This window comes from Erythrolamprus reginae, chromosome 2 (genome assembly GCF_031021105.1).
Source record: "Erythrolamprus reginae isolate rEryReg1 chromosome 2, rEryReg1.hap1, whole genome shotgun sequence".
Lineage (NCBI taxonomy): Eukaryota > Metazoa > Chordata > Lepidosauria > Squamata > Dipsadidae > Erythrolamprus > Erythrolamprus reginae.
The window spans coordinates 37,076,455-37,101,487 of NC_091951.1; the positions used below are offsets into that span (position 1 = coordinate 37,076,455).

At 41.3% G+C, this 25,033-nt stretch overlaps 3 protein-coding genes across 7 annotated transcripts in view; 2 read left to right on the forward strand and 1 right to left on the reverse strand.

Annotated features, from left to right (window-relative positions):
- SAPCD1 (suppressor APC domain containing 1) overlaps positions 1-7,463 on the forward strand; it is a 32,190-nt gene extending 24,727 nt beyond the window's left edge. Inside the window, exons 4-6 of the mRNA XM_070737820.1 lie at positions 4,366-4,467; positions 5,892-5,996; positions 7,308-7,463. Coding sequence (XP_070593921.1) covers positions 4,366-4,467; positions 5,892-5,996; positions 7,308-7,430 — 330 coding nt within the window. The 3' untranslated portion in view covers positions 7,431-7,463. The remainder of the gene's footprint in view (positions 1-4,365; positions 4,468-5,891; positions 5,997-7,307) is intronic.
- Positions 1-25,033, forward strand: part of LOC139160193 (TNF receptor-associated factor 1-like) — a 635,213-nt gene that overhangs the window by 285,195 nt on the left and 324,985 nt on the right. The window lies entirely within an intron of this gene.
- VWA7 (von Willebrand factor A domain containing 7) overlaps positions 19,582-25,033 on the reverse strand; it is a 58,136-nt gene continuing 52,684 nt past the window's right edge. For all 3 annotated transcript variants that reach the window (XM_070737808.1, XM_070737810.1, XM_070737809.1), the window contains exons 15-17: positions 24,311-24,447; positions 23,018-23,186; positions 19,582-20,322 (exon numbers count right to left, since the gene is read on the reverse strand). In XM_070737808.1, the coding sequence (XP_070593909.1) occupies positions 19,882-20,322; positions 23,018-23,186; positions 24,311-24,447 (747 nt within the window). In that variant the 3' untranslated portion in view covers positions 19,582-19,881. The remainder of the gene's footprint in view (positions 20,323-23,017; positions 23,187-24,310; positions 24,448-25,033) is intronic.

The following is a 25,033-nucleotide window of genomic DNA, read 5'->3' on the forward strand; positions in this document are numbered from 1 at the left end:
AAAGGTAATAGAAATGGATTAAGATCTGTTAAACTAGAACAAAACATGTGAGAAAAACTGCTTTTACTCCTTATTCTTTTACTTTTTTTTCTTTTCTTATTTTTTATTTCTGGAAAACAATAAAGATACTTTTAAAAAAAGAAAAGAAATTTGTTAAGTGAATTTGGCCTCATTTTACGGCTTTTCTTACCACGCTTGTTAAGTTAGTGAATCTGGCTTCCCCGTTGAATTTTGCTTGTCCAAAGAGTGCAAAAAAGGGACCACGTGACCCCGGGACCCTGCAACCCATCATCAGTATGAGTCAGAGGTCAAGCGCCTAAATCAGGGGTGGGTTCTAACTTACCTCACCGCCAGTTCACTCCCCTCCTGCACTGCGTGCATGCACAGTACCGAAAACTAGCGAATAATTCAAAAAAATTTAAAAAACCAAAATCAAGATGGCGCACATGTGCCATGCCATAAACTCAGCAGTTCAGGTCAGAGCGTGGATGGATCAGAAAGGGGCGGGGAAGAATCTGCTCAGCAAGTGACCCCACTGGTGACGTCATAGAGACAGTCGTGTCGGTTCCGATCCATGGATGCCGCCATCTTTTTGAAAAATAATTTGATCTTTTTGCTGATTTTTTTCCCTTCTGCACATGCGCAGAAGGTGAGTTTCTGGCATTGCACATACACCGCCACTTTGTTTTTGTCTTTTTAAAAAAAATTGTGAATTTTTGACACACCCACGTGGCACAGCCATGCAGTGCAGGGGGAAGCGAACCGGCAGTGAGCTAAGTTAGAACTCACCCTGCAAATGTATATTCGACATACAGTGTTCCCTCGATTTTTGCGGGGGATGTGTTCCGAGACCGCCCACGAAAGTCGAATTTCCGCAAAGTAGAGATGCGGAAGTAAATACACTATTTTTGGCTATGAACAGTATCACAAGCCTTCCCTTAACACTTTAAATCCCTAAATTACCATTTCCCATTCCCTTAACAACCATTTAGATTATTACTCACCCTGTTTATTTATTAAAGTTTATTTAAAAAAATATTTATTAAAGGCAAACAAAAGTTTGGTGATGACATGTGACGTCATCAGGCGGGAATAAACCGTGGTATAGGGAAAAAAACCATGAAGTATTTTTTAATTAATATTTTTGAAAAACCGTGGTTTAGACTTTTCGCAAAGTTTGAACCCGCGAAAATCGAGGAAACACTGTATATATATTCTATATACAGTACAGTGTTCCCCAAATTTTCGGGGGTCCGAACTTCGCGAATAGCCTATACCACGGTTTTTCAAAAAATATTAATTAAAAAATACTTTGCGGTTTTTTTTCTATACCACGGTTTTTCCCACCCGATGACGTCATACGTCATCGGCAAACTAATAAATTTTGCAAATAAATAACAACAAAAAATTATTGTTAATAAATAATTATGTTTATAAATATCAGCATCATTAAGTGTCTTATTCAATGGTGAGTACCAGTAATAATGGTGAGTAAATGGTTGTTAAGGGAATGGGAAATGGTAATTTGGGGGTTTAAAGTGTTAAGGGAAGGCTTGTGATACTGTCCATAGCCAAAAATGGTGTATTTACTTCCGCATCTCTACTTCGCGGAAATTCGACTTTCGCGGGCAGTCTCGGAACGTATCCCCCACGGAAATCGAGGGAACACTGTATATAGTATATATCCTCTATGGCTCACACCCTGAAACTTTGTTTAAATGACTGTTTCCTCGCACTTGTAAATTTGCACCGTGTAAGAGTCATTAATTTTGGGGAAAATCTATGAATACTCTTGAATAAAATGAATACACAAATCAACCAATGAAGTGTTTTAAGACATCTGGACCGCATTAGGTGGCTAATAAATCCAAATAAAAAAATTAAGTAGCTTGGGAAAGGCTGCAATAGCTAAATCCCCTTGTAGTGGAGGTGCATTCACAATTCTGCTCTATAGTTGTAATTTTAAGGAAAGTATTTTTAAGGAAAACCATTAATGAGATTTGCCTAAAGCAAACTATTATGCAAAAGTATTGTCAGAGTTATTTATGTTATAGTCCTTTAATGAATAACTAATCTTACTGTCGCTTATTAATGCGGGGAAAGCAACTGTGCCAAAGGGGAATCAGAAATTAAAGCAGGAAGGGAATATGCAATTAAATTCAAAGTAATTATCTGTAACTAAATTTCCAGACTTTCATGGAGAGAGTACAGGGAATTCGCGACTTAACAACAGTTCATTTTGTGTCCATTCAAAGTTACAAAGTCACTGAAAAAAGTGACCTGTGACCATTTTTCACACTTAATGACCTCAGGATCATGTGATCCTCAGGATCATGTGATCGAAATTCAGATGCTTGGCAACTGGTTTATACTTACGACTGTTGCTGTGATCACCTTTTGCAACCTTTTGACAAGCAAAATCAATGGGGAAGCTAGATTCACGTAACATCTGTGTCAGTGGAATGGAATGGAATAGAATAGAATAGAATAGAATTTTTTATTAGCCAACTGTGATTGGACACACAAAGAATTTTTCTTTGGTGCACATCATCTCAGTGTATACAAAAGAAAAGATAAATTCATCAAGAATCATGAGATACAATACTTAATGATAGTGCAGGTGCAAATAAACAATCGAATCATATTAGGAACCAGTCAATATAAATTATAAGGATGCAAGAAACAAAGTTATAGTCATTGGTAGGAGGAGCTGGGTGATGGGAACAACCAGAAGATTAAGAGTAGTGCAGACTTACTAAATAGTTTGACAGTGTTGAGGGAATTATTTGTTTAGCAGAGTGATGGCGTTCGGGGGGAACACTGTTCTTGTGTCTAGTTTTGCAGTGCTCTATAGCTTCATTTTGAGGATAGGAATTGAAACAATTTATGTTCAGGATGTGAGGGGCCAGTAGTTATTTTCACAGCCTTCTTTTGACTAGTGCATTATACAGGTCATCAGTGGATGGCACGTTGACAGCAATGGTTTTTTCTGCAGTTCTGATTATCCTCTGAAGTCTATGTCAGTCTTGTTGGGTTGCAGAACCCAACCAGACAGTTATAGAGGTGCAGATGACAGACTCAATGATTCCTCTGTAGAACTGGATCAGCAGCTCCTTGGGCAGTTTGAGCTTCCTGCGTTGTCGGAGAAAGAATGTTCTTTGTTGTGCTTTTTGGATGACGTTTTTGATGTTGGACATCTGTTTTAGATCTTGTGATATGGTCGAACGTAGAAATTTGAAGGCCTCTACTTTTGATACTGTGTTGTCTAGTATTGTAAGAGGTGGAATAGAATAGAATAGAATAGAACAGAGGTGGAAGAGACTTTGAAGGTCTTCAGCCCCCTGCTCAAGCAGGAAAACCTATACTATGTCTGTCCAGTCTCTTCTTAAAAATATTCAGGGATGGAGCAGCCACAATTTCTGATAGCAAGTTGTTCCATTGGTTAATTGTCCTCACCGTTAGGAAGTTTCTCCTTAATTCCAGGTTGCTTCTCTCTTTGTTTTTCTTCTTTTCCCTAGACCAGCCAAACCCAAATCCTACAACCGGCCGTCATGTGTTTTAATCTCCAGGCCTTTGATCATCTTAGCTCAGTGGTTCTCAACCTGGGAGTCGGGACCCCTTTGGGGGTCGAATGATCGTTTCACAGGGGTCACCTAAGACCCTGGGAAAAGACAAATTTCCTATGGTGTTAGGAACTAAAGCTTCTATTCTGGCGCCTTGGAACATATTTTTACAATCCGACCAATCAGGCGTTTACATTGGGGGTGTCCCTCTGACCTTCTTGCCAATCAGCTTAAAGCTCTGTTGGGAGAATTGGCACTAGACTTTTGGTTGGGGGTCACCACAACATGAGGAAATGTGTTAAGGGGTCGCGGCATTGGAAAGGTTGAGAACCACTGTCTTTCTTTCTTATTTATTTATTTATTTATTTAGTTAGTTAGTTAGTTAGTTAGTTAGTTAGTTAGTTAGTTAGTTAGTTAGTTAGTTAGTTAGTTAGTTAGTTAGTGGATTTGTATGCCACCCCTCTCCATAGACTGCTGCTCCCCAATGTCTCAAGGTCTTCTTTGTACTATGGTGACCAAAATTGGGGTGGTCTTACTAGGGTTTTATAAAGCGGCACCGACATATTTATCAATCACAATGATTCACTTAACAACAATGTCAAGAAAGGGCAAAACCTCACTTAACAGATGTCTCACTCAACAACCTAAATGTTTGGCTCAATTGCAGTTGTATGTCGATGATTACCCATAGCGGTTGATGTCTTCAAATGCAAGAAAAATCCTCTTTTTTTCCTTATTTCTTGAACTGGAATGTTTGGGTTTCCAGTTTTGAGACTTACTGCTCTATTTTGCACAACTGCAGAACGATGGTCGAGATTCTTACTCTAAGCAGAGCTGCCTGCTGTTGGCCAAGATCCAGGAAGTCAACCTGTGCTTGAAAAATTTACTCACTTCTTCTGGAAAGGTGAGTAGGCCTGAAGGGGTGGATGACAGAATACAGGATGCAGGTAGCCCTCAACTTACAACAGTTTGTTTAGTGACCATTCCAAGTTGGAAAAAAGTGACTTGTTTGTTTGTTTGTTTGTTTGTTTGTTTGTTTGTTTATTTATTTATTTATTTATTTATTTGCTTGCTTGCTTGCTTGCTTGCTTGCTTGCTTGCTTGCTTGCTTGCTTGCTTGCTTGCTTGCTTGCTTGCTTGCTTGCTTGCTTGCTTGCTTGCTTGCTTGCTTGCTTGCTTATTTATTTATTTATTTATTTATTTATTTATTTATTTATTTATTTATTTATTTATTTATTTATTTATTTATTTATTTATTTATTTATTTATTTATTTATTTATTTATTTATTTATTAGATTTGTATGCTGCCCCTCTGCGTAGACTCGGTCGTACGACCATTTTTTCACACCGTTGCAGCATCTCCACAGTCATGCGATCCAAAGTTTGGACGTTTGGCAATTGGTTCATGTTTATGACGGTTGCTGTCCCACTTTGCAACCATCTGAGCAAGCAAAGTCAATGGAGGGAGCTAGATTCACTTAACCATCATATTACGCACTTAAGAACTGCAGTGTTTCGCTTAACAACTGTGGCAAGAAAGGATATAAACCGAGGCAAAACTCACTGGACAAATGTCTTGCATAACGACATACATTTTGGGCTCAATTGCGGTCGTAAGTCAAGGACACCCAGTAGCAGATTTGGAAGGACCTTGGAGGTCTTGTAGTCCAACCCACTGCTCTAGGCAGGAGACCTTATAACCAGTGATGGCGAACCTTTTAGGCACAGAGTGCCCAAACCAGAAGGCGTGTGTGTGTCAGAGTGCGGGAAACCCAACAAACAGCTGGCGGGTGTGCATGCGTGCCTCAGAAACCCAATGACTAGCTTGCCTGTGCGCATGCACCTGTGAATCAGCTGGCTGATCTGGGGCGACGACTACTTCAGCTTCAACCACAACAACACACGAGCACACAACAGATACAAACTTAAAATAAACCACTCCAAATGTGACTGCAAAAAATATGACTTTAGTAACCGAATAATTGATGCATGGAACTCACTTCCAGACTCTGTAGTATCATCACCTAACCCCCAAAACTTTACTTTTAGACTATCCACTGTTGACTTCTCCCGATTCCAAAGAGGTCAGTAAGGGGCGTGCATAAGTGCACCAGCGTGCCTTCCATCCCCAGTTCCATGTTTCTCTCTTACTAGTATCATGTTTATAAACATTGTTATATCTTTGTATACTCTCAATACGTAGTTGACAAAACAAATAAATAAATTTGTGGTAAGAATTTGGCTAGCAAAACAGTAGTTGTTTTCTAAATACAAGTGTGGTGACAGGTAAATTGTGATTCCCCCCCTCCCGCCCCTCTTCTTTGCAGACTGAAGTGCCACTCAAAAATGGGGTTCCCTGTTCCTCTCCAGAAAATCCATTTCACCAGCAAGCCATCGTAGTGCTAAAGGAGCAGAACCACCTGTTGACCAAGGTAAACTACTGAAGCTGACTGAGCTCCTTTCAATGGAAAAGGAGACATTTGATTTAAATTATATTTGTAATGTGTCTACGGAGAATCCAAGTTATTCAGGTCATGGTTGTCCCAAATATGCTTTTTTTTCAAAAGGCAACTGGAATTTCTTGGGGTTTTTTTCTTTGAAAATGTTAAACATAGAAACATAGAAGTCTGACGGCAGAAAAAGACCTCATGGTCCATGTAGTCTGACCTTATACTATTTTCTGTATTCTATCTTAGGATGGATATATGTTTATCCCAGGCATGTTTAAATTCAGTTACTGTGGATTTACCAACCACGTCTGCTGGAAGTTTGTTCCAAGGATCCACTACTCTTTCAGTAAAATAATATTATCTCATGTTGCTTTTGATCTTTCCCCCAACTAACTTCAGATTGTGTCCCCTTGTTCTTGTGTTCACTTTCCTATTAAAAACACTTCCCTCCTGGACCTTATTTAACCCTTTAACATATTTAAATATTTCGATCATGTCCCCCCTTTTCCTTTTGTCCTCCAGATTATACAGATTGAGTTCATTAAGTCTTTCCTGATAGGTTTTATGCTTAAGATCTTCCACCATTCTTGTAGCCCATCTTTGGACCCGTTCAATTTTGTCAATATCTTTTTGTAGGTGAGGTCCCCAGAACTGAACACAGTATTCCAAATGTGGTCTCACCAGCACTCTATATAGCGGGATCATAATCTCCCTCTTCCTGCTTGTTATACCTCTAGCTATGCAGCCAAGCATCCTACTTGCTTTCCCTACCGCCTGACTGCACTGTTCACCCATTTTGAGACTGTCAGAAATCACTACCCCTAAATCCTTTTCTTCTGAAGTTTTTGCTAACACAGAACTGCCAATACAATACTCAGATTGAGGATTCCTTTTCCCCAAGTTGGAAACATTAAACTACAGTTTCCATTGCTTTGACCATTTATCTAGTAAAGCTAAATCATTTACCATATTACAGACGCCTCCAGGAATATCAACCCTATTGCATAGTTTAGAGTCATCGGCAAATAGGCAAACCTTCCCTACCAAACCTTCCCCTATGTTTCACTTCTCTTTCAACAAGCTTCTTAAGTTCAGTTTACTGAAGAAGCTTCTTGGATTGTTTTCAAGGGGAGGAAGTCCAGTTTGCCTTTTAGAAGAAGCACTTTGGAATTTTGCTGGATAAATAGACTTTGCCTATGATTGCTATTGAATCCAAGTGTGACTGGTTCTTTATTCCTGATCATTGATCCGGCCCGACAGCACAATAATCATTGATGTCTACTTGGTTAACAGGAGGTGTCCCAAAAATGCCACCGCATTGCACAACTGGAAGAAGAAAAGGCATCCCTTTACAAGCAGTTGAAGGAGAGCTGGGGTTATAAACTCCCCAGCCACAAGGAATTCACCTTCATCTGACAAGAAGCATAAGGATGGATGGGTGACCATAAACTCTGTGACGGTTCTGCTTCAGTTGACCCTACTTGGGACATCACCTTCTTTGGAAACTCCGGTCACATCAAGTCTTTTGTTAGGAAAGAGGCCGACAGTGTTCCTCTTTGTCCTCTTGTCTGCGGAGGGCCAGGTTTGTTGGAGAAACATCTTGAGATGGTTGATGATTGTTAGACGGGGAAAGGTGAACATGAGAGTCTTTCGAGGTTCATGAAAAGTAACCGGTGGAAGGGAACAGGAGATGAACTAGAGGCGCAGCAGGGCAACCAAGATAGAGCTCACAACCGCTTGGTTACTTGCCTTCCTTTGTTCCAACGTTTTTCAGATTCTTAATTCAGCTGTGAGGTTGAAAACCTTCTCTTACAACAGCTTCAGGACTTTGAACTCTGTAGCTCTGGACCAGGGATTCAGGAGCTCAGAATTCACCTCATGGCAGCACATTTGTCTCTAAGATACTTGCAGTGAGGGGCAGCACTTACTTCCGTTTACTGGGACGCCTCCGGGCAGGCGGCGGGCGTGGGAAGACGGGCGGTTGTCGCGGGCCTGTGGGTGGGAGTGTGCACGCATGCCCAGAGCAAGATTTGCTTCCTGCACATGCACAGGAAGTGAAATATCACACGAGGACTCACGTGAATGCAAGATTTTGGTGTTTTTCATCAGTTTTTTGCTTCTGCACATGCGTGGAAGCAAAAAAACGCCAAAAATCACCACCATCTCACGGTCACACACATCCTCGTGTGAAATTTCACTTCCTGCACATGCACAGGAGGCAAATCTTGCACCGGGTACATGTGCCCGACCGCCGGTCAGCTGAAGTTGCGCACGCAGATCCATTTCCGCTAGTGGAACGGTGTCCCCCCCAATCCCGGGAGCAGCCCATTCCTGGATACATGTGCTGAAGTAATTGCCCTCTGTATTATTATTATTTTTTCCAACCCAGAAAAAGAGCACATCAAAGGCCTTTTCATTCAAAGACCAAATACACTGATGATCTTGTTTTACACATTTTGCAATCTCTCCTTTGATAATACCTGCAAATATCTAACCATAGTTCCATTTTTCAGTTTTGTATTTATACCAGAGTAGTAGGGCTGAGTGATTACAGTATTACTTTTCTATAGCTAAAGGAAATGAAACCCAGAGATATTTATGGTTAACAAAGGACTATGAAGCATGGCTTATGGTCTGTTTTAGCTGTATTTCCTTTCCACACTTTGGAATATTGTTTCTATGATCCAAATGCTTCCACATCAGTATTTTTTTACACTAGGCAGTTTTAAGGTGGATGGACTTCAACCCAGCATGTCAGCTGAGGAATTCTGGGAATGGAAGGCCACACATCTTTTCTTTTTCTTTTGCAAAAAGTTTTTAAAATTTTTCTCTATCATTCACATAGAAACATAGAAACATAGACCTCACGGCAGAAAAAGACCTCATGGTCCATCTAGTCTGCCCTTATACTATTTCCTGTATTTTATATTACAATGGATCTATGTTTATCCCAGGCATGTTTAAATTCAGTTACTGTGGATTTACCAACCACGTCTGCTGGAAGTTTGTTCCAAGGATCTACTACTCTTTCAGCAAAATAATATTTTCTCATGTTGCCTTTGATCTTTCCCCCAACTAACTTCAGATTGTGTCCCCTTGTTCTTGTGTTCACTTTCCTATTAAAAACACTTCCCTCCTGGACCTTATTTAACCCTTTAACATATTTAAATGTTTCGATCATGTCCCCCCTTTTCCTTCTGTCCTCCAGACTATACAATATACCTTAAAGTATTGCAATATTACAACAAAGTACATAGTTATACATTTTAATCAATCATTCATAAATTCTTTATATAAAACACTTTATTCTAGCTATATTTTACTTTAATACTGCTGCTTCTAAAAGAACAAAATCTAATTTTGTCTTCTGGGATCTCCAGTTAATTAATTAATTTTTAAAAAAGAATTCCCAAAATTGACCGCCGCTAGCTTAATTTACCAAGAGAGGTATTATTTCTCTTGCCTTTTAATTTTAAACCATATTGCTTACTCACTTTTCTTAATATTTTTATTCATCCTTTGTTTTTCTTACCCCTGTTTTATCATAACTAATTGCCCCATAAGGATCAAAACTTCACTTATATAATTTTCTTAGGTTCTCATAATGCGTCTCATATTGATGATCACTATTTTATCTACGTTATTCTTCAAATCTCCACATAATGGATTTTTCAAATACGTTTAAATGCATCTCATATATAGAATAATAAAGCCAATGTTAGATGGTCCAAATTTTTGATTTTCTATACTGTAGTTGTTTTCAAATTGTTGGGAGGCAGAAGTAGCAGAAGTGGTATTCAGCGGCTTTGGACCAGTTCGAACAAACTGGTAGTGGAAATTTTGAGTAGTTTGGAGTATGGGCAAATACAAGCTCGGGCCGGAACTGGTAGGCCTGTTTTTTGCTAACCCTGAGCGTCTGCATTGTCCGGATATATTGAGATATACAGCAGCTGGATAGGACTTGTCTAGATACCAGAATTTATAGAGTAGCAATTCAGGAACCAGTTCAGTTAAATAACGAAGACGCTTTAGTAGAAAAACAGTAGTAAACAGTTTTACTCTTCAGTGCAAGCAAAATACACTGCTCAAAAAAAAAATAAAGGAAACACTTAAACAACACAATATACAGTGATACCTCGTCTTACAAACTTAATTGGTTCCGGGAGGAGGTTCTTAAGGTGAAAAGTTTGTAAGACGAAACAATGTTTCCCAAAGGAATCAATGGAAAAGTGATTAATGCGTGCAAGCCCAAAATTCACCCCTTTTGCCAGCCGAAGCGCCAGTTTTTGTGCTGCTGGGATTCCCCTGAGGCTCCCCTCCATGGGAAACCGCACCTCCGGACTTCCGTTGCCAGCGAAGCGCCCGTTTTGCGCTGCTGGGAATCACCTGCTGGGATTCCCCTGCAGCATCACAAAAACACAGAGGTCTGGAGGTGGAGTTTCCCATGGAGGGGAGCCTCAGGGGAATCCCAGCAGCGCAAAAACGGGTGCTTCGCTGGCAACGGAAGTCCGGAGGCGGGGCATCCCAGCGGTGGCGGTGGGTTTGTAAGGTGAAAATAGTTTGTAAGAAGAGGCAAAAAAAATATTAAACCCCGGGTTTATATCTCGAAAAGTTTGTATGACGAGGCGTTTGTAAGACGAGGTATCACTGTATATCCAAGTAAATCAAACTTCTGTGAAATCAAACTGTCCACTTAGGAAGCAACACTGATTGACAATCAATTTCACATGCTGTTGTGCACATTCAACTTTGTACAGAACAAAGTATTCAAGGAGAATATTTCATGCATTCAGGTCTAGGATGTGTTATCTGAGTGTTCCCTTTATTTTTTTGTGCAGTATATTTTCTGTCTTAGTCTTCTATTTATAGGAACAAATTTTACTTTAGCTATATGCAGTAACGCTTACTTACATGTAGATACTAAACCAATCCAAGTTTCTTTGTATCAACACCACAGCTCTAACTCAGTACTTAACTGACGCCAGCCAACTAACAACCATCCAAAACACCACACCCATTGTAAAGGTGCTTTACATTTTATAATGCTCTGGCCCAATCAGATTGCAGTTTACTTGGCATTCATTACTGTTTAACAAGCATACAACCTTCTTTTACCTTATATGGCAACATAATGGAATATCACCTAGGATTGAGCTAATCCTTGACACCCACCCACCTTGCTCTTATCTGACATCCAAAACAGGCCGCATGGAGACTCCTGGGAGGGACCAGCCAGGAGTGGGATATGGGGGTTCTCCAAACTGCACAGAATCTTAGCTAAAGGTTCTCACAAACCTCTAGCAGCCCACCCCTGGTTACTTGTGTTGCCAACAGTACAATGGCTGAGGGTCCCACAAATCGGATGCTTGCCAGTGGCCTTTGGATGCTGTTTACAGTGGTACCTCTACTTAAGAACTTAATTCGTTCCGTGACCAGGTTCTTAAGTAGAAAAGTTTGTAAGTAGAAGCAATTTTTCCCATAGGAATCAATGTAAAAGCAAATAACACGTGCAAACCCATTAGGAAAGAAATAGAAGCTTGGAATTTGGATGAGAGGAGGAGGAGGAAAAAGAGGAGGAGGACAGTCACTGCCGAAAGCAAAGGGTTTCTTTTCTCTAGGCACTGGCAGAGGGTTTATTCCCTCTCCAAGCAGCCAGAGAAAAGAAAATGCTTTGTTCGCTCTGGACTGCCAAAGCCTCCTTAAGCGCCACCGGAAGGCTCCTCTGGCAGCCCAGAAAAGCCTGAGATGGCCGGGATTAAAGGGGAAATGGCAGGAACCTGGCCAGGCCTTTGTGCCGCTCTTAAATTTCCTGGGAAATTTTTCCGGCCTCGGGTTCTTAAGTAGAAAATGGTTCTTAAGTAGAGGCAAAAAAGGGCTCGGGTTCTTAAGTAGAAAAGTTCTTAAGTAGAGGCCTTCTTAAGTAGAGGTACGGCGAGAAAGTCTATTTAATTCCAGTAGCGTGAAGGACAATTGAAGGTTTTCTCCCTCACGGGCAGGTGGATCAAATCATAGGAAGAACTAAATAGTGCTTATTTCGTGCTGTGCCAATGAAGAAAGACTCTTTCTGTGGCAAATCGCGGAGAACTCCTGGTGCATGGAATTAATTATTTTTGATGGAAGTCCGACAGCCACCTGTCAAACCCTGCTTTTTAAACGGGGGTTCCTCGCTGTGCAGGGTGACTTGAGAACCTGAAGAGAGGTAATTATTTGCCTATTGATTCTACGTTCTGCACCACTGGCCTGTCTCCCTGTCAGGCCCAGCACACTCAGCGAGTCATTTTAAAAAATCCATCCTCGGTAAACTTTCTAGTTGATTTCTCCTTCATTAGTTGCCTGAGGAAAAAATTGCGTGAGGAAAAAAAAATCCCAAGCCAGTTCATAGTACAATATCGCATTACTGGTATTCCTCGGCTTATGACTACAATTGAGTCCAAAATTTCTATTTATTAATTAGATTGTTAGATTTCTATGCCGCCCTTCTCTGCAGACTCTTATATTGTTATGTGAGACATCTGTCAAGTGAGTTTTGCCCCATTTTACAACTTGCTGCAGGGTTTAATTGTGGTGGTTAAGTTAGTTACACGGTCAGCTGGGAGTTCCTACTTACTGCCACTACTGGTCCGTTAAGTAGGAACTCCCGCTACTGGTGACTGGTGTGTGGGTGCATGTGTCGCACTGAGTTTTTGCTTCTGCACATGCACAGGAAGCAAAATCTTGTGAGGGGATGCGTACATGCAAGATTTCAGCAATTTTTTGTTTCCACATATAGAAACATAGACGACTGACGGCAGAAAAAGACCTCATGGTCCATCTAGTCTGCCCTTGTACTATTTCCTGTATTTTATCTTACAATGGATATATGTTTATCCCAGGCATGTTTAAATTCAGTTACTGTGGATTTACCAACCACGTCTGCTGGAAGTTTGTTCCAAGGATCTACTACTCTTTCAGTAAAATAATATTTTCTCATGTTGCTTTTGATCTTTCCCCCAACTAACTTCAGATTGTGTCCCCTTGTTCTTGTGTTCACTTTCCTATTAAAAACACTTCCCTCCTGAACCTTATTTAACCCTTTAACATATTTAAATGTTTCAATGCGCAGAAAATTGCCAAAATCTCACATGTGTACTCATCCTCTCACAAGTGTTTGCTTCCTGCACATGCGCAGGAGCAAAATCTCGCTGGAATGCACCTGCCCGCTCTCCAGAGCTGTGTTTGCATCGCCGACTTTACTACCGGTTTGCAGTGCGACCCATACAGGCTCGCAACCCAATACTGAACACGTGAATCTGGCTTCCCCATCGATTTTGCTTGTCAAGAAGATTGGAAAAGGAGACCATGTGATCTCAGGATACTGCAACGATTTTAAGTGTGAGTCAGTTGCCAAGCATCTGGATTTTGGTCAGGTGACCACACGGGGAGGCTACATAGTCATAAGTGTGGAAAATGGTCATAAGTTGCGTTTTCCAGTGCCATTGTAACACTGAATGGTTACTAAATGAGCTGAGCTGTTTTTAAGTTGAAGATTACCTGTAGGCCTCCTAATTATTGACCTATAGTTACAGTACTTTCTTTAAAAAAATATTTTTTGTATTTATTCTGAGGTAAACCTCTTTAAATGTGTTGAAACGAAGGCATCCTTAAAACATTTAACAGATCTTCTACCAGGTCCCCTAATTATTGAGCTATTATTACTTTCTTTTTAAAAATAATGTATTTATTCTGAGGTAAACCTCTTCAAATGTGTTGAAACGAAGGCATCATTAAAACATTTAACGGATCTTCTACCAGGTCCCCTAATTATTGAGCTATTATTACTTTCTTTTTAAAAATAATTTTGTATTTATTCTGAGGTAAACCTCTTGAAATGTGTTGAAACGAAGGTGTCATTAAAACATTTAATGGATCTGACTGTCTTTGAACTGGTTCTGAGGGATGCGTAAGGAACAATGGGTGATGATGACCAAGCAATCCATCATGTCTTCTCTCATACAAACTTCCCTGGCAGAACAATAAATACGAAAGCAGCCAATGCTTTGCCTTGAATTGAGATTCGCTTTATTGAGTTCAAATTTCCAAAACTTTGCTTATATAAATCTCTATTTTCAATACTCGCAGAAGACGCCCGCCCATAGACAGTACAAACCAAAACAGAACATCCGGAAATAAAAAAATAATTTGCATACAAATATAAAAAAGATTTGTCAGTAGGCAAAATATATATATATAAAGATCAGATTTAATAGGAAAGGGCTCAGGGAATGGGAATAGATTCGTGCAAACAGGCATCAGCTGGAGACTACATAAAAACACCTAGGTTAAGGCTTAAAAAGTCCAAAATAGGATGAGGTCTAAGGCTGACCTTTTTTTATTCAGAGCTGTTGAAAGAAATTCAGGGTGAAAGCTCTTGCCGAATTCTACTTCCAGTGCCTGTGGAGAAACAGGTAGTCCTTGATTTATGACTGGTTGTTTAGTGATTTAAAAATTATGATGGACCTACTGTATTTTTTGGAGTATAAGACGCACTTACCCCCCTCCAGCCATCCAACAGGGTGAAAATGTCGCTGTGTCTTATACACAATACAGCCATTTTCTGCCCCCTGAAGCCCTGCCCTGTGCGAAAACAGGTGCGCAGAGGGTTTGGGAAGACTGCAGAGTGTTCCCGAGGACTGGGAGAGGGCAAAAATGGCCCCAGCGTCAGGCCGAAGCCATCATTTGAGTTAGAGACTTTGGCCTGCCACAATTAGAGTAGTACTGTGGGAATTTGGAGAGGTGGTTGCATGAGGGGGAAAAATACTAGCCACAACAAATTCTTTTCAGAGATTCAAGGTCATCCTTTGTTCAGCACCAGCTGGAAGTACAGAGGAGGATCGTGGACATGCAGACTACCGGACTGGTCTGGTCCACCTGATGAATTTGTGGATGCAGGGATGAGGGATGAACTTTAACCTAGGTGGGGAACTGTAGGAAAAATTAGTTCCAGTTTGACTACAGTTCGTAACCAACATGACTCTGACAATAAATTGGAAGAAAGGCAAGGTTTGGACTCTGATTTATTTCTTGGATGTTATTTGGAACGCTGACACCCAGTTTTGTGAAAACAGACAAACCCCGCCTGTTTTTCACAAATATGGGGTACAGAAAGAGTTTGGGAGTCTGCAGAGTGCTCCTGGTGGCTGGAGGAGAGCAAAAACCTTTTTTTCCTTCTTCGAAATCTTGGTGCGACTTATAGGCCAAAAATACGGTACTTTGGGATTTTTGGGACCCAGGTTTGAAGTTTCTCTGCTCATACGACTTAACTTTGGGTGCTTTGCAGATGTTTGCAACATCCCACAGTCATGCGATCACACTTTATGACAATTTAGCCGAAAACCAGCACTTAACTTTCAGTTTTTGGCAAAACTATGCTCATTGCAATGCCTGAGTTTGCTTCGCGACTGCTGCTACTGCAAAAAAAGATTGTGAAATGAGATCAGTTCATCTGACCGACCTGTTTTTCAAAACATTTCTGACTCTAATGGACAGGCTCCGTTAGGACAGAATATCAAGGACTATCTGTAACCATTAAGGAATCTGACCTGGAAAAGCTTCCTGAATTAAATTAGCAAGCTCTTTCAGCTATTCTGAAGCCAAGAAAGATCAAAAGGCAAGAGGAATTTTTAGTTTGGAGCAGCCAGTCATGGAAAGTGGGGGAAAAGTTAGATGTGAAAGCCTCTGCATTTCAATTATCCAAGGCCAGGCCTAAGAAGAAATTTAAGAAAGGCTTTCTAGGACTTAATCTGTAGCACCAGCAACACAAGAAGAATCCTGAGATCCAGAGTCCTGCTCAACGATCTCTTGGCTAAAGAAGAAATTAAGAGACAACTCATCCTACAGTACGCTACTTTATCTAATGCAGTGTTTCTCAACGTTGGTAAGTTTGAAAATGTGTGGACTTTAACTCCCAGAATTCCACACATCTTAAAACACTGCCAAGGTTGAGAAATACTGATCTAATGGATAAAGAATGATAGCTTCCTTCCAAAAAGTACAATAATGGATTAATTCTCCTCTTAGTCCAGATCTTGCACCATCCATGGTTTCCCCTCCTGTCCTCATCTTTGAATTTTGATACACTGACTAGGGAAAATTTTGGTGCATTGACCAGGGAAATGGGAATGTGTAAGGGGTCTTTCAGGGCTGAGTGGAATGGATACATATCGCAAATGATTTCACTTCTGTCAAAATAATGTTATCTGGAGTTGATAAATTTAATGGAGATTTTAGAATGGGTGAGAAACTGGGTGAATTTTAGATGTGAGAATTCTGTGGCTAATGGCCCCATCATCACCTGAGAGAGACTTGTGTAAAAAAAAAAAAAACTTCTTAAAGATGCACAGAAGTTCATCTTTATTCAGCCCAATGGTAATAATTAAAAGAGTGCAGAGAAGAGCAACAAAGATGATTAGGGGAATGGAGGCTAAAACATATGAAGAACGGTTGCAGGAACTGGGTATGCCTAATTAAACGGAAAGAAGGACTAGGGAAGACAAGATAAACAGTGTTCCAATATTGAGGGGCTCCTACAAAGACAAGGAAATGAAACTATTTTTCAAAGCACCAAAAGGCAAGATGAGAAATAATGGATGGAAACTAAATAAGGAGAAAAGCAACCTAGAATTAAGGAGAAATTTCTTAATGGTGAGAGCAATTAACCAATGGAATAGATTGGCTCCAGAAGCTGTGGATGCTCCATCACAGGCAGCTTTCTAAAAGACCTTTTGTCTGAAAATTTCCTGACAGTTAGAACAATTAATCAGTGGAACAGTTTGCCTCCAGAAGTTGTGAATTACTCCTGCCTGAGCAGGGGGTTGGACTAGAAGACCTCTAAGATCTTGTCCAACTCTATTATTTTATGCCCAAAGGTGAATTTTCAAGAGGTAGTTGGACTTTTCTGGTTTTTCTTTGAAGATGTTTCGCTTCTCATCCAAGAAGCTTCTTCAGCTCTCAATGGGTGGTGGTGAATGGTCAGAGATCAGTCCTTTGGGATTGGGTGGCATAGAAGGACTATGGCTTAATTATTAATAAATAATGAAGAAGCAAAACACCTTAAAAGAAAAGCAAGAAAATCCAATTGTCTCTGGAAGACTGTAAATCTCTATAGACATCTATCATTTGATGTTCTAAAAATAATGCTGTTTTTTCACTCCCGGGGAAAAAAATATTCAAAAATTCACTGAATTGCAGGGGGAGGGGAATCTTTTTTAATCCACTTCAAAAACCTTCCCCCTAGAATCCCCTTAGATCAATTTCTCCATTCTAGAGAAGCTGGAAGGCTATCAATAGTAACACTTAAGTGTTAGCCTTAGCACTTAGATACATATTTTACAAGCCAAACCATTCTCTCTCTTCAACATTACAACATTCTCTTCCTAAAAGATACGCTACAAAATGTCACTCTAGGTATTCGAATTAATGCTCTCTATGCTTCAGAGCAGTGGTTCTCAACCTTTCTAATGCTGTGACCCCTTAATACAGTTCCTCATGTTGTGGTGACCCCCAATCATAAGTCTAGCGCCAATTCTCCCAACAGAGCATTAAGCTGATTGGCAGGAATAAAAATATGTTCCATATTTTGTAGAGTGCCACAATAGAATCTTTACTTCCTAACACCATGGGAAATTTGTCTTTTCCCATGGTCTTAGGTGACCCCTGTGAAACAGTTGTTCGACCCCCAAAGGGGTCCTGACCCCCAGGTTGAGAACCACTGCTTCAGAAAATGTTGGTTGCCTATGTAAAAATGCTGTAAATGTTAGTATATGCCTATTGGTTCACAGTTTAATCATTACAGTGTTACTGAACTACCTGTGGGCTTTTCTATATAAAAAAGCACACTCGCTATGGAGTAAAACTGAGATGTATCTGCATTTAGGGCATGGTGCGTATCACAAGGGATTATCCACCAGCTTTCCAGAACGTGCTGTGGTTGAACTTCTGCCTTCATTTCAAATTTCCCCAAGTGTCTCCTTGTGCTGTTCAGTTATATTCCTTTCATGCTTAGGAGGACTGATGGACTTCCAACACATCTTAAAGAGACCAGGTTGAGGAAGGCTGTTTTAGCAGAAGCGGCTCAAAAATGAAATTAATCCCATTTCTAGGGAAACAGAAGACTGACGGCAGAAAAAGACCTCATGATCCATCTAGTCTGCCCTTATACTATTTTTTTGTATTTTATCTTAGGATGGATATATGTTTATCCCAGGCATGTTTAAATTCAGTTACTGTGGATTTACCAACCACGTCTGCTGGAAGTTTGTTCCAAGGATCTACTACTCTTTCAGTAAAATAATATTTTACTGAATAAAATAAAATATCTACTGAATAAAAAATAAGAGTTTCAAAGAACGTAAGAAGAGCCATGCTGAATCAGTCCAAAGCCCATCGAGACCAGCATTCTGTGTCAGACAGTAGCCCACCAATTGTCCATGGGGTTCTTGAGCAGAAAGAAACGGCAAAACCCTCCCTTTCCCTTGACCCCCAACAAATGGTACCCAAGGGAATCCTGCCTGCCTCAACCATCATAGAGGCGGCACATGGACATCCGTTTCAATAACCACTGATACACTTGGCATCCATGAATCTGTCTAATCCTGCCTTGAAGTTATCCAGGCTGACAGCTGTCACAACCTCTTCTGGAAGTGAATTCCAAAAACCAACCACCCTCTGGGTGAAGAAATATTTCCCTTGATTTGTCCTCACTTTCTTACCTATGAGCTTTAGGGAGTGCCCCCTCGTCCTAGTATTGTGTGATAGAGAAAAGAATTTTTCTCTATCCACCTTTTCTATCCCATGCATGATCAAGTCACTCCTTAAACGCCGTCTTTCAAGGCATCCATTAAGAGTAAAGAGGTGGAACTGGCAGTCATGTTCCTATGATCAGAAAGTAGTAAACACCTACACTGGAGACCAGAGACATTCGTAGAAGCGGAGGGAATTGCAGCACAGGTTGGAAGGCTCATCCAGGATGGAATGATGGCAAAAGATGGGGTAAGCATGCTTAGCCTGTAGGACTAGCGACCCCAAAAACTAGCATGTGGTTACTAGCAGCAAGACTGTGGGTTCAGGCCCCACATAGGCCTTTGGACAATTTCTCCTGGGAAATCACACTCTTGGGCTAAAGCCCATTGTCTACATTACAGATTGGAACAACTATCCTACCATGTCCAGTTAAAAACATGTTCTTTTCAAGGAGCCCCATCTCACACTAGAGAGCAAGCTCATAGTTAGAAAATGCTAGCAGATAGATGAAGAGTCCTGGCTACCCGGTTGAAAGCCACATGATTATGTTAATAATGGATGCAATCTGCTTCCCCCTAGAAAAAAGATTCTACTTCTCTCTCTAACTCAGCTTTTCCAATTGGGTGGAATTTTAGTGACTTCACACTGACCAGGACTTCCAATGTGACATTCTACAATGGTCCTTCCGTCCTTTCCTCCTTCCTTCCTTCCCTCCCTCGCTCCCTCCCTCTTTCTTTTCCTTTCCTTTCTTTTCCTTTCTTCTCCTTTCCTTTCTTTTCTTCTCCTTTCCTTTCTTTTCGTTTCTTTTCCTTCCTTCGCATTTTCTTTCCTTTCCTTTATTTTCCGTTCTTTTCCTTTCCTTTCTTTTCCTTTCCTTTCCTTTCTTTTCCTTTCTTTCCCTTTCTTGCCTTTTCATTTCCTTTCCCTTACTTTCTTTTCCTTCCTTATCTTTCCTCATCCAATGTTAGATTTTGCTCTCCTACTCAACCCATTCTCTCTTTTTAACTTCACTCTCCACTAAGGTAAAATGCCATCATTTCCCAGTAGAGGGCAGCCAGAACACCGGGCATTGCTCCCATAAATGGCAGCCTTATGGTCCTAGCCACACAAGGGCCAACCAGGTCATTGAGATGCACCACCAGATCGCAGCAGGAAGAGCAACAGCCCTATCGGCGGCGCCAGCAGCATCTGCCACCATCCTAAAATCATCTGGAGGCGTGGTTACTGCCTTGCTGGGAAGGACGGGAGGCATCACTTCAACTTGGCACCGGTATTTCTCCCCAAGAAGGTTGGTGACCACCAGCTCCGCCTGCTGCGAGCAACAGTCTGAGGTGTAAGTGACCACTTCCGCCAGCCCCTGGGCTTGGTGAGGAAGCAACGGACCCTTTTCCACCTGCACGGAGTGAACGCCGGCTTTGTCCCAGATCTGCAAGGTGGCGATCCATCGTTGGCTGCGACAAGGCGACCCTGGCGGACCACAGGAATTCTCTGAGGATGTGACATTGCATACAGGGGATGAGATGGTCTCCACCTACGATTAAAGAATGAAAGGGACAAGTTTATTTATTTATTATGTATTTATTAATTGGACTCGTATCCCACCCATCTCCGAGGAGTCAGGGCGGCCGGAAAAAGCGGGGAGCCTCCGTGGGGCCTCTCTAGAAATCTCCTGGGAGGAAACAGGGCCAGAAAAGGCGGGGAGAAGCCTCCATGGGGCCTCTCTAGGAATCTCCTGGGAGGAAACGGCCTCCACCCTCCCTGTGGTTTCCCCAATTGCACGCATTATTTTCTTTTACATTGATTCCTAAGGGGAAAACTTGCTTCTTCTTACAAACTTTTCTACTTAAGAACCTGGTCACGGAATGAATTAAGTTCGTTAGTAGAAGTACCACTGTACAATATAAATATCTAAAATCCCATTAATATAATTAACTATTTAAAAACGCCTGGAACTTTAAAAATCATTCATTCACATTCAAACAAGCATACATCACACTCATCGGCCAGAAGCTAGGGTCTAGTAGCCCCAAGCCTGGCAGCATAGATGGGTTTTCTAGTTTTTACAAAAGGCGAGAAGGGTGGGGGCAGTACAAATCTCTGGGGGGAGCTGGTTCCAGAGGGACAGCCCCCCCACAGAGAAGGCTCTTCCTCTAGGTCCCACCAAGCAACATTGTCTACTTGACGGGACCTGGAGAAGGCCGACTCTGTGGGACCTGACCAGTCACTGGGATTCATGTAGCAGAAGGCGGTCCCGTATGTAATCTGGTCCAATGCCATGTAGGGTGTTATAGGTCATAACCAACACTGGAAACCAATCGGCAGCCAGTGTAGGCCATGGAGTGTTGGAGAAACATGGGCATGTCTAGGAAGGCCCATGACCACTCACACGGCTGCATTTTGTACAATTTGTAGTTTCCGAACGGTTTTTCAAAGGTAGCCCCATGCAGACAGCATTGCAGTAGTCAAATTTGCAATAGATCAGGGGTGTCAAACTCAAAGCCCCTGGGCTGTATCTGGCCCGCAGGCTGCTTAGACCTGACCCGGTGGGGCCGCCTGGGAAAAAGCAAAGGATCAGCCTGCGGTGTTTCTGTCGGTGAAAACGGAGCTAGGGAGGGCTGCGTGGGCCCATTTTCGGCACAGAGCCCATTAGATCACAACTAATCTCAATCTAAACATTTCTGTGCCTGCACAACCTTGGTAAACAAGCATTACTCTGCTCATACATTAACAAACTTTGGGGCTCTGAGTGTTTAAGGTTGCTGACGCCAGATTTAGCTAGCTGCTACAGTCAAGAAGTGCCCAAACCACACAGATCAAACATGCCCAGTCATGGGCTTCTGCCCACACAGGAAAGGGGGACGCAGTGATAGTAGCAAAAATAGAGCTTACATATAGTAGATAGAAACATAGAAACATAGAACTCTGATGGCAGAAAAAGACCTCATGGTCCATCTAGTCTGCCCTTATACTGTTTTCTGTATTTTATCTTAGGATGGATATATGTTTATCCCAGGCATGTTTAAATTCAGTTACTGTGGATTTATCTACCACATCTGCTGGAAGTTTGTTCCAAGGATCTACTACTCTTTCAGTAAAATAATATTTTCTCATGTTGCTTTTGATCTTTCCCCCAACTAACTTCAGATTGTGTCCCCTTGTTCTTGTGTTCACTTTCCTATTTAAAACACTTCCCTCCTGGACCTTATTTAACCCTTTAACATATTTAAATGTTTCGATCATGTCCCCCTTTTTCCTTCTGTCCTCCAGACTATACAGATTGAGTTCATTAAGTCTTTCCTGATACGTTTTAGGCTTAAGACCTTCCACCATTCTTGTGGCCCGTCTTTGGACCCGTTCAATTTTGTCAATATCTTTTTGTAGGTGAGGTCTCCATAACTGAACACAGTATTCCAAATGTGGTCTCACCAGCACTCTATATAGGGGGATCATAATCTCCCGCTTCCTGCTTGTTATACCTCTAGCTATGCAGCCAAGCATCCTACTTGCTTTCCCTACCACCTAATTTATATTTTTGAGTGCCTGTGTGTAATATGTATGTACACATATGACATATATACTGTACATATAGGATTAAATAGTATATTTTGGATGTTCAATAATAGTAAATATCTCTTTGAGCGAGGAGAGGCCAGGCACCCTAACCCAAACCCTTGACATAAGTGATGTCAAGTTGGCCACCTTTAAGCCAGCCATATGACCTTTGAGCCATACTCCATTCACATGATCATCAAGCCATTCCCACCTGGTCACATGGTCGGCAAACCACTCCTACCCAGTCACATGATTGATAAGCCACTCCCACCCCAGTCATATGACCATCAAGCCACGCCCACAAAATAAGCCACGTCCACAGCGTGGTAGTAAAAAATGTTGTGGCCCTTTACTGAACATGTCCTAACAAGATGGATATTCTCCATCTCTTTCCTGACGTTGCCAAAGGCAGCAGATTCTGAGAACAGGTGAGTGCACCTCAGTGTCCTTACGGTCAGAGATGGACATCTGTGGCAGACTACTAATCTTCACTGCTCCAGGCAGAGTGCTACATGGGATGGTTCTCCTATCTGATCCCATAAAACTGTTTTCAATAGAAATTGTTTTCAATAGAAAAGAGCTACGTTGGGTGGTTTGAAAGGACCATCCAACATAGCTCTCCTCTCAAACCACCCAACATAGCTCTCATCTTCAACGTGGCATCTTCAACTCACTGGAGGTTCAGGCATCACCAGAAGATCGATATGGGCAAAATCAGGATCTGCAGAGGAGTTGAGAGAGTTGGCCTGCAAGGTTACTGAAATCAGTGACCCAGGTAGAGCTGAATCAGGAATGTTCAGGAATATCTGTCCCGTCCCTGTTTGGTTGAAGCCTAATTGCAGTCTGCAAGAAAGAGAAGTTGAAAATGATGATACTGTTGGAAAGTCTAGCATACATTAAAAACAGGGGGGAGGCAGGGTAGCTTGAGTTTGGATCTAATGTTGGCTGCCCCCGCTGACCATCTGAAACTTTCTTCAAAACCTTCTGTATCTGCATAAGATTGACTCGAGAGACATCTGCCTGAAAAGCCAATAATAGTAAATGCAAGAGGGAGTCCTAGTGGACAATCACTGAATAGAATAGAATAGAATAGAATAGAGCAGAATAGAATTATTTATTGGCCAAGCGTGATTGGACACACAAGGAATTTGTCTTTGGTACATATGCTCTCAGTGTACATAGAATAGAATAGAATAGAATTTTTATTGGCCAAGTGTGATTGGACACACAAGGAATTTGTCTTTGTGCATATGCTCTCAGCGTACATAAAAGAAAAAGATACATTTGTCAAGAATCATGTGGTAAAATACTTAATGATTGTCATAGGGGTCAAATAAGCAATGAAGAAACAATCAATATTAATAAAAATCTTAGGATAAAAGAAAAGGATACTGTTCTGGTACAATATCAACTTTTCCCAGTCAGATAACTCAGCACAATGAGGTATCACAGATCATTTTATTACAGGCATTCTCACAATAACTCACAGTTATGATGCGATTCTTCTGCAGTATAATCTTTCCCATTGTGCAGATAAAAAGAGGTTGAATTGACCCAGGCTCTAGGTGTAGCATCTACATGCTGGCTGGCTTAGTGAGTGAAGACAAAGACCCACTGGAATGTTCTCTCCAATTACCCCTCATCCCGAGTCAGAGCCAATAGGAATACACAAATGTGGTCGCATGTAAAAATTTCCCCTAATGCAATATCTTAAAGAAACATGCCTAAATACAGTCCAACAATCTCTGTCTCTGGGGACAGCACAGATACATTTGTCAAGAATCATGAGCTACAACACTTAATGGGGAGTGTGGAGGAATGGGTGGAAAGAGCCACGCCCACAAAATAAGCCACGCCCACAGAGCAGTGGTAAAAAAAATTAGGAACCTGCCCCTGCCCTGCCGTATATCAACATAAGAAAAATACCCTCTCTAATGCTGCTTATCATAAACGCTTAGAAAACTTACCTGGCGTTAGAGATGTCGACTGGAATCCGGGGAAGACTGATGACTTTTAGTCGATAATATTTAGGTGTACCAGGATTTGTGACTTTCCAGGAGACAGAAACACGTCTTCCTGGGAACACAGGAGTCTCTCTGCTCAGCTAGAACAAATGTATTTATTTTGTTAGATTTGTTAGATTTGTTAGATTCACGGTTTAAGTTACAGAACTAAGAGAGAGAGAGAGGGATCACAAGAAGAAATTGCCCTGAGAAGATAATTCCTTAAATATCTGCTGATAGATTTGTAAGCAGGTCGGTTTAAAAATAGAAGAGAGCTCAGAATCAGGAGTGTTAAATTCACGTCATCACAGTGTCATCATGGGACGTATTGGGACTTTTTCCCTCTTCGGTAAAGCAGGCATGGCCGTGGCCAGCAAATGACATATCCAGCCCACAGGTCATGAGTTTGACATCTCAGGCTCAGATGAACATTAATTAGCTAGGAAGGCTGATCAGGGACCAATTTCACCTATCATATATATTCTCTTCCTTTCATATATCCTCTCCTCTAAGTTCACTTTTACCCTTATATATATTACCACACGTCTATTTTTCTTCCTATGTATTTGTGTATTGGACAAAGGAATAAAATAAATAAATAAATTTGTGGGAGATTTTAAAATGGGGCATTAGATTGTGGGAGAAAAATATTAGCCGAGTCATGAAGAGGAAATTACCTCAGAAAGT